The sequence below is a fragment of the Eptesicus fuscus genome, chromosome 5, assembly GCF_027574615.1.
Source record: "Eptesicus fuscus isolate TK198812 chromosome 5, DD_ASM_mEF_20220401, whole genome shotgun sequence".
Lineage (NCBI taxonomy): Eukaryota > Metazoa > Chordata > Mammalia > Chiroptera > Vespertilionidae > Eptesicus > Eptesicus fuscus.
This window is the reverse complement of record NC_072477.1, coordinates 28,154,886-28,167,199: the sequence shown is the minus strand read 5'-3', so window position 1 is coordinate 28,167,199 and position 12,314 is coordinate 28,154,886. Positions and strand designations below refer to the sequence as shown.

The 12,314-nt window shown below is 34.9% G+C and overlaps 1 protein-coding gene across 1 annotated transcript in view; it reads left to right on the top strand.

Moving 5' to 3' along the window:
- Window positions 1–12,314, top strand: part of GPHN (gephyrin) — a 425,375-nt gene that overhangs the window by 357,958 nt on the left and 55,103 nt on the right. The window contains exons 13-16 of the mRNA XM_008138937.3: window positions 3,150–3,205; window positions 7,829–7,948; window positions 9,539–9,597; window positions 10,443–10,596. Of these exons, the coding sequence (XP_008137159.1) occupies window positions 3,150–3,205; window positions 7,829–7,948; window positions 9,539–9,597; window positions 10,443–10,596 (389 nt within the window). The remainder of the gene's footprint in view (window positions 1–3,149; window positions 3,206–7,828; window positions 7,949–9,538; window positions 9,598–10,442; window positions 10,597–12,314) is intronic.

The following is a 12,314-nucleotide window of genomic DNA, read 5'->3' as shown; positions in this document are numbered from 1 at the left end:
AGGATTGGGAGTCAGATATGACTTCTTAAAGAAAATGACATTTGAACTGGGTCTTAAAAGCTAAGAAGTCTTTCATCAAAGGCAGGGATAAAGAAAGGACACACTCCAAGCAATGGAAGTAGCACATGCTGTGGAGCTGAAATATGAGTCATCCTTAGGAGCTACAGTACTAGAATTTGAGAGTGGCTAAAGGGTAAGATATAAGGAGGACATGAACCAGAGGCCTTTACACATACTGCTCTCGAGGTGAAGAACTTTAGGTGGAGCATTTCCACATCTATCTCTCTCTCTCTCTCTCTCTCTCTCTTTCTCTCTCTCTCTCTCACACACACACACACACACACACACACACACACACACACACACACACAGTCCTATCTTTTGCCTACTTAGCCTTATTCATCCTTCATATTCAAATAAAAAATCCTCTTATTAGGGTAACTTTCCTTGACCCTCCAGTGTAGTTCCAGTAGTTTTATTGTATACTGTCATAAAACCATGTTCCTTTAGAGTGGTTTTCTTAATTTGTGTTTATATATTCATTAATATGATTGGTTGGTTAAAATCTATTACATCAGTGGCTTGAAGAGTTTTATTTTAACCATACTCGTAGGAAGACACACATTAATTCTCTACTTTAGTGTAATGGTGGATACAAAACACTATGCATTTGTCAAAACTCACAGAACTATATTACACAGAGTGAATCTTAATGTAACCTTTGGACTTAAATTAGTACTAATGTGTTAATATTAATTCATTCATTATAACAGATATACCTCACTAATACAAATATTGATGATAGGAGAAACAATGGACAGGAGCAGGGGGGATATGGGAACTTTGAACTCTTCCATGAAATTTTGCTACAAACCTAAAACTGCTCTTAAAAATAAGGTCTGTTTTTAAAAAGTAAAAAAAAAAAGACATTAAATACAGTATACATTACAACCCAATGATATACACACATATATTACATATACAATATCTACAAATATATGTATATATATGCATACATATAAAAATAAGTTTCCTGAAACAGTATTTATCCTTACTATATGTGATGAAATATATTTTGTATTCTTTTTAATTTGGAAAAAAAAAAAAAAAAACATTGTTTACGGGTTGATTTTAGAGCCCACCTCCATTTGTGATCCAGAGTTTAAAAAACATTACAACAAACTGGCACTGCACTAGAATTGAAACAATGTCTGATTTTACTCTTTACTCTACCTCAGCAATTTGATGACACTTAGAAATTTAGTGAATGAGTGAAAGGAATGAAAAGCTTTAAAAAGAATTAGTATTTTTAAATGATTATCCCCATTTTTATCAAGAAAACTGTGAAGGCTAGAGAAAAGTTTAGTAATTTGCTGGAAGTCCTGAGGCTAATAATAGGCAGAACCAGGATTCAGATTCAGCTTTGTTTTCTCTAACGCCATGCTAATTTTCCCTCGCCCAAAGAAGTAAAAAGAGAAAATGTCTATGTTGCTACTGGGAGATGGCAAGCTGGTAATATCTTTACTAAAAAAATAATTAAAAATAAATGTATTCACATTTGAGATGCAGTTAGTGCAGAATTCTGAAAGCTAATTGAATTTTTAATTTTCAACAGTAAGAAAATAATGATTTGCTTTAAAATTTTGCCAAAATAAGTGAGGGAATAGATGAAACAAGATGGGTAAAATGTTGATAATTGTTGAAACAAGTACTTCTATGTTTGTTTAAATTTTTCACTTCAAAAAAAGTTTTTTAAAAAAAGAAGAACCCATGAAAACAGCATAGTAAGAATAGCATTGCAGGAAAACTGTTCTCTTTTTTACAAGAGAACACTGAAAATACTCTAAGATTAAAAACAAACAAAAAGAAGTCAAGAGTTTATTAACTAAGATAATGTTTATGAAGCACAAGATACAATATCTTTCACGTAGAAAATACCCAATGTTAATTCTTATCTCCCTCCACAATAGGTCAACCAAAGCCTGTGCAAAAAGTGACTCATTATAAACAGTATTGTTTACAAGCCTTTAGTGAAAAACACAATGTTGTAGTCACATAGAGAAATAATGAATTTCATATGTCCTTTTTAAAATAAGGAAAATACTTTTATTATTTATCAGCATGATTGCAAAGGTAATTAAAATAGTAATATAGAAACTGTTATCTTTTCTGTGTATGTGTCCCAAACCCTTGCTGTATGCAGATAACACAGAACTAATGGTCCTGATCATAAAACTCATTAGGTAGATATTGCCTTACCAGTAGTATTGGTCTAAAATCCACATCATATTTGAAAAAAACCCTTTTGAATATATTTATTTATAGGAATATCTTATCCAGTCATTACTATACTGTATTCAGAAAAAAATGGGTAAGACGGTTTTTTCAATCTCAATAGTAGAAGGGTAATCAATGGAAAAAATGTGATGCAGTACTGCTATACATTCTGATTCAGAATAATATACATTGACCCATTATAAAATACGCACACACACTCACACATACACACACACACACACACACACACACACACACACACTATACTGGAAATTAAGAGACTGGGTTTTAATCCTAGCTCTACCTCAATCCAGAACTTGTTCAATGTACTTAACCTTTTCTACCTGAATTCCTTTATTCTATAACTCATTTCCTTCAAATGTCAAAAGGAGAATAATGTTATGTTCTTCCTACTTCACTGGGTTATTTATTATAAAGATCAAACTGAGTGATAAATTTTTTTAAAATAGTATGAAATAGTTAAAAATTTTATAGAAAATGGAGAAATGTATACTGATATCCATGAGTGGCACACCCACATCACAAATACATACCCATGAATAAGGTGGTATTTATTTAGGAAGATAAGCCAAAAAAAAAAACTTCCTATTTTAAAAGCACATGTTTGGAAATTATCAAGCAAGAGGAAGACCATCTCAGGTGACACCAAGAAAGAACACAAATTAGGAACACTTCTATTAGTACTTGTGAGTTTGGGATACCAAACCAGGAGTAAAGCCATTGTCTCATCTAGACACTTTCCTGAAGTCTATCTGATCATTTGAGTCAAATTTTAGAATTCCAATAGTAGGTTTTTATTCCTTGCTATAGGTCCATTCTGATGTTTGTTCTTGGTTCTGTTCATCTCACAGCTGCTGATGGTCCAGGAGATCGTTTCATCATTGGGGAATCCCAAGCCGGTGAACAGGTAGATTGATAGGCCTGACAGGCCCTAAAGAGTTCAGTTTCATGCACTTTCAGGATTTAATTCTAAGTTTCAACCATCACTGTAAGGGAAATCTTAGAGAGGGATTAGACTGGTTATCAAAGTGATTAAAGGAGAGTTCCCATGAGAAGATCCAATTCTTTCTTACTGTAAGAATCTGCATCTATTAATATACTAGAGATCCTTGCCGAAACCAGTTTGGCTCAGTGGATAGAGCATCGGCCTGCGGACTGAGGGGTGCTGGGTTCGATTCCGGTCAAGAGCATGTACCTTGGTTGCGGGCACATCCCCAGTGGGGGGGGTGCAGGAGGCAGCTGATCGATGTTTCTCTCTCATCGATGTTTCTGGCTTTCTATCCCTTTCCCTTCCTCTCTGTAAAAAAATCAATAAAATATATTTAAAAATATATATATATATATGTATGTGTATATATATATATGTGTGTGTGTGTGTGTGTATGTATATATATATATATATATATATATATATATTAGAGACCCAATGCACGAAAATTCGTGCAAGAATGGGCCTTCCTTCCCCTGGCTGCCGGCACCACCTTCGCTCTGGCCGGAGCCACCTTTTCACTCAGGCCCAGAGCCGCCTTTCCACCTTCCCACGCTGCCCAGAGGCCTGGAGCGGCTGTGGCAGTGTGGAACACCTGCGTCGTCGCCATGACAATGATGCAATTGTCCTGCCCTGCCCCTGGTTTCTTGGTGCCTGTGTATGCAAATTAACCCACCATCTTTGTTGGGTTAATTTGCATACTCCTGATTGGCTGGTGGGCATCACGAAGGTATGGTCAATTTGCATCTTACTCTTTTATTAGTGTAGATGGCATGGTGTTGTTGGCATGTCTCATAGATATGCCCATAAACATTTTCCAGCCCTTGATTGGATGATTCTTCCTGTATAAATATCAATGTTATGAATAGAACTACTGTCCAAAAGTGTTTTAAAAATTACATGGGATGCTCAGGGAACTGCAAATAGTTTGTAGTAGTCACAGTATACGTAAGAATAGGTAGCAGATTGTTAAGGACTTTGTGGACTTCTTAAATTTTAGTTGCTAATTAAGACCACCAGTTATACTAGAGAACTAGGAGCACAAGAAAAGTTGTGAAACTTAAAAGTTTCCAGCTTGTATGTTCTTATAAAAATTTTATGGGATAAAATATCAAAACTATACAAGAAAATGGGTGGGGTTTTTGCACATTACCTGCGATATTCTTTATAACTTACATATCATACAGACGAGCCAAATTGCTCAATTATTGAAAGTACATACACGTGAGCATCGGGATACCATTGTATACACTGAAACAGTGATTTACAAAATGGTTTCTTGTTGTACCAGAATAACTTACGATTTGGTCCTAGTGATTAGCACTGGACACTTTCAAAGAAAATACTATTTAATTATACAATGCTATTATTAGATGAAGCTCAAAAATCCAACTCAATATCTCCATTAAGGAAAAATTAAGATTTAAACTGTTTTTACTTTATATAAAGCATATAAGGTATATCAATAAAAATTTTAAAAGAACTAGTCTTAACAATCTAAAAAAGTACTTCACATATTGCTAGAGTTTTGTTTTTTTTGGTTTTTTTATTTTTAGAGTTTTTCATTTGACTCAATTCAATTGTAGTTTATGTGTCTACTCTAAGTAGATTGTAAATGTTTTCTGTATCCAATAATTTCTTTTACATTGGATGTAATATAAGTGAGCTGGTAGTGATATTTCATCTACCATTTAGAACTACTAGTCCTGGAGAGGAGCCAAATTGTTTATTTAACAATCACACAAAACACTTCTTTTTTATAAATATATAGTATATTTTTATTGATTTCAGAGAGGAAGGGAGAGGGAGAAAGGGATAGAAACATCAATGATGGGCTACCTCCTGGATGCCCCCCAACTGGGGATCGAGCCCACAACCCAGGCATGTGCTCTGACCGGGAATGGAACTGTGACCTCCTGGTGCATAGGTCCATGCTCAACCACTGAGCAGCCCTGGCTGGGCCAAAAACATTTCTTAAGTGTTGGTTTAAGCCAAGAAGTAGAGAAAATTGCAGGTACAGTCACAATAAAACTTAAAGTATACTTACAGAATATGGTGCATTAAGCAGGGCTCCAGGCTAGCACACTTCAGCTTAAGAAGCAACTGCTCTGAAACTCACTTTAGGATTTACTTTTTGCCTTAGCCAAAAAAGCACTTTCAGCAAATGAAGGACTACATTAAATGTCTTTGTTCCTCAGTCTCAGAAGATTGTTTTGGCATTAGCATCTCTACTAAAAATGTATATTATGTCAGATCTTTAATGCTTGTCATTAAAAAATTACTGAGATGTTCCAGACAATAAGTAGTAGTAGTATCTGGGGTTGAAAATTAAGGAAGAAAATTTAATGTAATGGGCTCTAAACTTTTCATTTTAAATCCTATGCATTACCTTAGCAGAAGATTACATTAAAATATAACAATTCTGAATGAGCCTGGAATGTATTTTCAATAGCAGAATAAAGGGATACACAGTACAATCCCAAGAATCACTTTCTCCAATAACTGAGAAAAGGAGGGAGAACACTGGAGTTGTAAGCCACAAAGGATTGCATATTCATGTAGTTGTGATAATGAGATTATTCATGTTCATTTATTCATTCTGGAAATATTTATTTGTGCCAGACACTTTCTAAGCTTTGGAATGGTAGAGAAATAAATATGTCTGGAAAGAGGTGATTAAGAAGATTAATGCGGGGACTATCTCCAAGATATAGATAGGGTTGAGAGAAACTAACGAAGAAATGTGAAACACCCAGGGGATAACAGTGAAATTCCATTACCATCTCTATGTCTGAAGGAGCCAGGGCAAAGAGTGGACCTGTGGAGATTCATAGCTATGGCTCAGGGTCACCTGTCAGTGGTAGAGATGACCTAGCCTTCACCAAAGTGCAGCCCAGCAGGGAAAGAGCAAAGGAGATATAAACCCGGCTTTTCTCTCTCTTCTGCCCTTTCTCTCTTGTTGACCCCTCCCATTGGCTTTACCTAACCAGAATCCAGTGATGAAAACCTGGTTGAAATAGTCCATTTAGAGGTCAGCCTTCTGGGCCACAGCACAGGATGGTATGATGATGTGATCTGGAGAGGCCAACAGAAAAATAAAACAAATTCCTCTCTTTGTTGAGCTTAGGTTACTATATAAATTGATGCAATAATGCACTTAACACTGTACCAAGCATAGATTGAGGGTTCAATAATATTATCTATTAGTGGGATTGTTTGTAGTGATAATATTGAAAGAAGCTTTTTAAAGCTGTTCTAATAAATCAATTTTCAGTTTTACTCCATATGTATATCCACTGGAGAGGTATGTATCCTTAGCTATTCCCTAAAATGGTTTTAATCTGTTAAAAAGTACATAACATGTACCATCTTAATCATTTTAAGTGTACAGTATAGTAGTGTTAAATGTATTCACATTGTGACCTAAAATTTTAGTATATGTACTGCCGAAGTGAGCACGTGACCTAACATTTTAAATAAATACTTATGATGCAGATATCTTTGGAGAGATACTTATTTTAAAATATGTTTTTATTGATTTCAGAGAGAGAAGAGAGGAGAGGGAGATCAATGATTAGAGAGAATCATCGATTGACTGCCTCCTGCACGCCCCCACTACTGGGGATTGAGCCCACAACCCGGGCATGTGCCCTGACTGGGAATCAAACCATGACCTCCTGGTTCATAGGTAGACTCTCAATCACTGAGCGACACTAGCCAGGCTGGAAAGATTTTTATTGAGGAATTAATATTATCTCAGAATTTTATCTTAGAGGAAATTTGAAGCATTTTCCTTCCCAATTCTGACCTAAATCATGGCCAATAACAAGTTACTCATCTGAGGCCAGCTCAAACCTATCAGATGGATTTTAAAGAAATATGCTTTTTCCTATGCTAGGAGAAATTTACCAGGCAGGTCCTGTAATTGGTCACCTATACCATTCCTATGAGAGTTCAGACAATGAAAATCTCAGATATAGTGTTTCATACAAATTATTACAGGCACTACAATCATTTTAAAATTATTTCATTACATTTGGTAGAAAGATTTTCAAGAGCAATAATTTAAATGATTTTTCTGACTTGCCTATATTTAACCAAAAAGTTTAGTTTTAAGTTATGACATTTCTCAAATATCAAAACTTCAGTAAGTGACTAATGTGCTGGTTTTTCATAATTGTCATGCATAAAACCATTTTGCATGGCATTTTTTTCTTAAAGACTCTGAAATCACTTTACATATATTAAGAAAATTCACATTATTTGAGTGAGAGACAATAATGGCGCATGTAAGTGGCAGTTCTTCAAAAGGAAAACAGGGTACCACGAAAGGCATCTAATGGTCATTACCATAAATCAAGTTAAAGCCTCTTGGAGTGTACCTGTTTGTGAGTAGCTTTCATTACACTGGCCCAAAATGAATAAGACTATGATTTTCCTTTTATGGTTTGTTTCTAAAAATATTACATCTATAGGAAAATGTTGTTTTTACTTAACAGCAGTAAAGTAAATCAGCTCTTTCTTACATGCTTGTGTTTCCAGCCAACTCAGACAGTAATGCCTGGACAAGTCATGCGGGTTACAACAGGTGCTCCAATCCCCTGCGGTGCTGATGCTGTAGTACAAGTAGAAGATACCGAACTTATCAGGGAGTCTGATGATGTACGTTATCACCAGGTCTTATCATTACATTCCTGTAGCAGTATTTTAAGTCATGTCCATTTTCTGCAGTGTTTATGAGAATAACCCAGTGTGTTTTGATTATTTTAGGATCTTACAGTATAGTGTATGAGTCTACACTAAATAATGAATTGCCAGCTTAGGCTTAAAAATCTATTCTAGGAGACATTTTTATGATTATAACTGTGATTATAGCATAATTTGAACCACATTGATTCAAGAAATATATACAAACAAGGAAAGAAACTACCTCAAGATAAAAGAGCAGAGGTATTAATTGTTGCCATACCTTCTAGCTAACAAGTTTGTTAACCGATACTAGCTTCTGATAAAATGTGAAGGGAGACTTAATAGAGAAAAATTTAAGAACAGTTGGGCAGGTTCTTAAATATTACACTAAGCCAAACATTTGAACCAAATAACACTCAGCTCTAGTATCTATATTTCAGAAAAATCTGTGCCACCAATTAACAGCCTGGAAATATTAAATTGATACCAGTTCACCCTCTATTGCCTGGAATAAAGGACCCTAGGATCTTTTTTGGTTTAAGCAGGCCTTCATGTCACTGAAACTAGTGGCAATTATTACAGTCAGAGGATCAGCCACCAATAAAAGAATAGTTTCAACTGAGGTCTTAATGACTGGCTATCTTACTTGTTTTGTGAAGTTTAAGGTAACTTATATTTTAAAAGCTGAAGTTAAAAATAATAATATTCTCCTGTTCTGGCATATAGTAAAATTTGGCCATGCTGAGAGAACACCTCTTTTCTTGATCTGGGAATTTTTTTTTAATCATATTTTCACATGTAATGCTTATAAAATTCAACCCTTGGCATACAGATCACATTGCTTGCTGTTAAAACTCTCCAGCAGATTTATTGGCATCAGGGAAGCCAACAGAACATTGAAATGCAGAACACATGCCTCCCCAGACTCTGCCAGATGACAAAACACAGTTCCAGTCTCACAATATTATTCACAGCCCATAAATGTAATATTGATGATCACTATTCATTTATAGAAATTTACTACCAGGCAAACTATAAGTCCTTCACTGAAATTTCTGCAGATATTTGGGAACCTTGGTATAGTATTGAACCCATGATTCATGGGAACAGAAGAGATAAGTTATCTCCTTAAACATTCATTTGGCTATTAGGGTAGCCAAATATATATACAAGGTGGGGCAAAAGTAGGTTTATAGTTGTGAATATGCAAAACAGTTTATTCTTATATTATTATTTATTGTATTATTTTCCATACAAACATTACATATAAATAATATATATAAAATTAATTTTCCTTGAGAATGCTACTTACAAAGTAAGATTCAGTATTTTGATAGGTATATTTTTTTTAATGTAAAAATATTTTATTTATTCCTTGGCATCAAATCTAATTTTGCAGGAAGCTATGGTAGAATTTTATCATGTTCAAAGTGTTTAGCAAATGTTTTTTTGTTTCTCTATATTTGTATATATTCTGGGACTATCTGATGTAGCTAAATTCCATTGATCAGAAATTCTGTTAGATTGTTCTCTTTGAAATTGCACTACTTCCTCTTATTATAGGGCACTGAAGAACTTGAAGTACGAATTCTGGTGCAAGCTCGGCCAGGCCAAGATATCAGGTAAGTTCATAACATATAAAATGTGTAGCCAACTTTTTTTTCTGCATGTTCATGAACTCAGGAAAGAATTGTTATCATAAATCCACAGTTCAGTCAACCATTAGCTTTCAGGTTTTTTAACAAGTAGGAAATGAATTTTCTGAACTCTGCAGTCTATGTCTGCTCTACCTACATTTTCATGAAGATGGTAGAGGCAAATGAAATAATCAAAAGCAAAGATGAGACCACTGTCCTACCATAAGGAGGGCACATACTTTAAATGATCTTTGTTACATTGGAATATATTTACCCTGATTTCATTAATACTAATTTGTCTAATCTCCTTGTGGCAAAGCTGCACTTCTCCCATCCTTATGTCAGGAGGCCAAGGTGAATGGACTTATGAGGACACATAACTGGACCAACCTAAGTGACTCAAATAGAAATTATTTCCTTGACTGTAATCTTATTAGCATTTTTCTCCTTACCACAAAACTAACAAGCTGCAGACTTTTTATCATTAACTCCATATAATTTCTTGCCTTATATCAAAGTTTGCAATTGGCGTTTTTGACAGAAATATGGTACAAAGCAATTTATAAAGTAATTTTCAAATGTGAAATAACATATTCCTGTTTAGCAATAATAGATATAAATTCTATTTTTGTCTTCTGTTGTATGATTTAATATTTTTAATTTAAGAAGCATACAGTTTTTAGAATCTCTTCATTTCATTATTCTGCTCCTGCCTCATCTGTTAACATTTTTCTCCCTAGAGTGTCCTCCTTCTTTAACACTAAAGTTTCCCTCTGAGTTGAAAATATTATTCTTACTCATCGTGCTTATGGTTCTGCTTTGACTTTCAGACCCATTGGCCATGACATTAAAAGAGGGGAATGCGTGTTGGCCAAAGGAACGCACATGGGTCCCTCAGAGATTGGTCTTCTGGCAACTGTAGGTGTCACGGAGGTTGAAGTTAATAAGTTTCCAGTGGTTGCAGTCATGTCAACAGGGAATGAGGTAAAAAAGGAGGTGGGGGAGGTGGGAAATGACACTTTCAGATAAAAGTGTTTCTGACACCTGTGTTATGAATAGAAGATTGTGGATGAGAAAGAAGAAGTAGAAATTACATATAAGTAATCCCTTCCATTTATTAGAATGAAACAATGGCCTTTCCACACATGCAAAGAATGTTGACGGATAGCTATAGATCAGGCGTCCTCAAACTATGGCCCGCAGGCCACATGCGGGTGTTTTTGCTGTTTTGGTTTTTTTACTTCAAAATAAGATATGTGCAGTGTGCATAGGAATTTGTTCATAGTTTTTTTTTAAACTATAGTCCGACCCTCCAACGGTCTGAAGGACAGTCAACTGGCCCCTGTTTAAAAAGTTTGAGGACCCCTGCTATAGATATTCAGCTGGGCAAACTCAGTACTTCGTCTATTAGGACAATGAATTGTGCCCATTCTGCTGCTGTGATGCAGGCCACCTCTGTGTGGGAAAGAATTCAGTGAATTGGGATACCATAGCTAGCCTATTCCTGCTAAAATTCTATGTGATCTTTATGGAAGGGTTTGATAATCAGGTTTTTGTTTTTTTCTATAAAGATAGCATCTCTAGTGACATGCTATTTATAATGTATCAAATGTCATATGAGCCCTGATTTAGGAAGGAGCATTTAGTCAATCTTTTTCTGAGAACTCTCGAAAAACTTCCTATTCCCTGTTTTTCTTGGATTATACAAAAGTTCAATTGGAGGCTCTATGGTCAAACTAGGAATATTGAAAAGTAAATTTGCTTGAAATTCAAAGCCTAAGATCAGCATCAGAAACTATTGATATTTTAAAAATTAATTCCTTCAGACCTTAATAGAAAGATTAATAGGATTCTTTTTTTCCCCCTCTTTTAAGCTCACTTAGTTCTGAAAATAAGCCATTTGTTACCATTATTTTTAATTTCTTAAAGTCTTAGAAATGAACATTTTCAAGGATCTCTGTATTACCCTGATAGTTCTTTTGGAAAGAGCAAAAGAAAATAACTCGTTTTTTTTTTTGGGGGGGGGGGAGTTTGCTAATGGAGAGATAAATCAACATTCTAGGTTTGCTTACTTCCCAGTATATGTGCACTAGGCATTCCCTAAAACTAGAGTGACCCAAAACAAACATTCTTTTCAATCAATTACATAGTGATGACTTAATATACCTAGGACCAACTGACACTATGTTTAGCAACAGAAAGTAATTTATTTTAAACTTAATGAACTATTCTGTGACTTATTTACATGTTTGTACATCTACGTGAGTTTAATGGGGTTTGGGAAAGCTAAATAGAATGAGCAAATTCATAAATAACCAGTTATTAGGCAACTTTGTTTCAGCTATATTTCTTGTATTCTTACTGATACTTTTGTAGGGCTGGACTAATATTCTCAGTTATCCTCAGAGTATACTGGCAGTATTTTTTAAAACTGTCCTTTATACTCTTTATTAAAACTATTTATTGATGGTAGGGAAAAGTAAGGTGAGAATAGAGATGGTACTTATATTATGGAATCAAAGGAAGAATTTGTAGTCCTATTTTCCTGCTCTCATAGACTTGATAATCCTCTGAAAGGCTTTGATAGATTCTGTATGACTTCCTTCCCCTACTTTCTCTGGCCTGCTGTATTACCATGGTTTTCCAAGGTAACAATGCTTCTAAATTCTATAATCTCTCATTTGACATAGCTCAACATTTCT